The sequence below is a fragment of the Clinocottus analis genome, unplaced genomic scaffold (assembly GCF_023055335.1).
Source record: "Clinocottus analis isolate CAN_PGR_092001 unplaced genomic scaffold, fCliAna1.0.p SCAF_12, whole genome shotgun sequence".
Taxonomy (NCBI): domain Eukaryota; kingdom Metazoa; phylum Chordata; class Actinopteri; order Perciformes; family Cottidae; genus Clinocottus; species Clinocottus analis.
In genome coordinates, this window is record NW_027175843.1 from 14,447,840 (window position 1) to 14,449,914 (window position 2,075).

At 46.9% G+C, this 2,075-nt stretch overlaps 1 protein-coding gene across 1 annotated transcript in view; it reads left to right on the plus strand.

Moving 5' to 3' along the window:
* The window catches only part of edar (ectodysplasin A receptor), a 20,843-nt gene extending 19,711 nt beyond the window's left edge, over positions 1-1,132 (plus strand). The window contains exon 11 of the mRNA XM_068572843.1: positions 414-1,132. Within this exon, the coding sequence (XP_068428944.1) occupies positions 414-799 (386 nt within the window). The 3' untranslated portion in view covers positions 800-1,132. The remainder of the gene's footprint in view (positions 1-413) is intronic.
* Positions 1,133-2,075: the final 943 nt, after the last annotated feature.

The following is a 2,075-nucleotide window of genomic DNA, read 5'->3' on the forward strand; positions in this document are numbered from 1 at the left end:
ATGTTAACGTTTCATAATTAGCACTACACACACAGAGTGCAGCTGAGTTTCGTAAGTACACAAGAGGAAAAGTCATTACGCGATCCTCTGTAGACGCTGAATATTTGTGCATCCATTTAATACTTGTGGAGAGCCGATCAATCCATACTCATTCTGTTCATCCGGAGAGAGGGATCCTCCTGTGTTACTCTGAACGTTTCTTTCTTTCTTCCCTGTGAAAGTTTTTTTTTTTTCGATGTAAGGTGCTGGGATAGGGATGTCATATGTGTACAGATGGCAAATTTGTAATTTTGGATTTCGGGCTGTATAAAATAAACTGAATTGAATATCGCCAAACCACCAGCATGCCGAAAAGTCTCATTTGATCTCAATCTCGCTGGAACTGAAACACTAACACTGCTGTCCCTCTCCAGGCTTGAGCCCCACGGAGCTTCCATTCGACTGTCTGGAGAAGGCCAGCCGCATGCTGAGCTCCTCCTACAGCAGCGAGGCGGCCGTGGTGAAGACGTGGCGGCATCTGGCCGAGAGCTTCGGCCTGAAGCGCGACGAGATCGGCGGCATGAGCGACGGCCTGCAGCTCTTCGAGCGAGTGAGCACGGCGGGTTACAGCATCCCCGACCTCCTGACCCGCTTAGTGCAGATTGAGAGGCTCGACGCGGTGGAGTCGCTCTGCTCGGACGTGTTGGGGAGCAGCGAGATGGCGGCGGCTGCTGGCCGGCAGGGCAACAGCAGTTTTCACAGCCAGTTGGTCTGCCCGTCCCCGTGCCAATCTCCCTCCCAGCGCTGCGCCAGCGTCTAAACACGCGTGATGGAACAGAAACTTGAGAGACTCGGATGCCTTACAGTATACGTGTATGTAAGGACAGATACTGCTCTGACCAAGAGGACAGCACACATACAGTCTACGCCTTACCCCCCATCACATGAAGAATGTCAGTGGACCACCCAGTGCACAATCCTTTCTTTCCTATTGTGGGGTTTTCTCTGTCGTGAAGCCAGAAATCTGAAATGCTTTGCATGGCCTTAGTGTTCCTGTCTGTCCAAAGTGCAAGAGTTTGAGAAAGACAAAAATCAGACTAATGATTAAGATTATTCTCTCGTTTTTCGAATTCAGATATTTTCTCCCTCTGGAAAGACTCAAATAATCAGAAATAGTTTCAATTTCATTTGATTTTTGTTTGTCTCAACGGCTCAAGAATTTGCACAAAAACATAGCTGGATTAAGTGTGCGCTGGACGCAACGCAATCACAGCTTTTGCGGCTATTTTACCCAAAAAGGTTTTATACAAAATGTAGTATGCAGAAAATTGTGTAAAAAGATGCAATGGGGTGCTGATAGAAACGTTGCCCAGCAGCTCCTCTGCAGAAGTGCCAATTAAGTGCCTTTCTTGAAGGCATTAGAAGTGGAAGGAATGAAGAGGCCTTATATTAGTTGTCCTCTCACTGAACCTTCTGATCAGGGCAACAACCTTCAGGTTAATCCCAGAGCTGATGGAACTTTTGTTTGTGGTAAAGACAGTGACCTGGAAGGACCGCGGCATCAGTGGACATCCGTTCTGTGCCTTTGGGTGCGCCGTTATCACAGTGGAGAGACAGCAGATATGAGCTCCCTATTTAAAATGCAATCACATTTATATATATATATATAGAAATGATACCTGAATGTTAACCCGAATCAATGCATGAAAACAGAATTACTCTGCTACTCACTTTCTGCCTAAATTCTCATGCAAATATCCACTTTCTCCAACTTTAACACACACAGACCAGCATACTCTAACGTTAACTTCCATTGACCCATTCTGTGACCCCCCCTGCCCCCCCACATAATTCATCCTCTCCTACCCTTTTACCCCAATGCTGCGGTCTAGTGCTGCCGCCAGCTCTAATTATTTGGCGTGTGGCTCCCCGGGCCCCTAATAGTCTAAAGTGTTGTGGTTTACAGAGCGGGTGCAAAGTGCCTGTGATTTCCAGCACCCAATTAAGCATTTAGGGCCACTTAACCACTGAAAGCCCAGTGGAAACGTTGTAAAAAAAAAAAAAAAAAACGGCATTAAAAAGAGAGATGCCGTGGC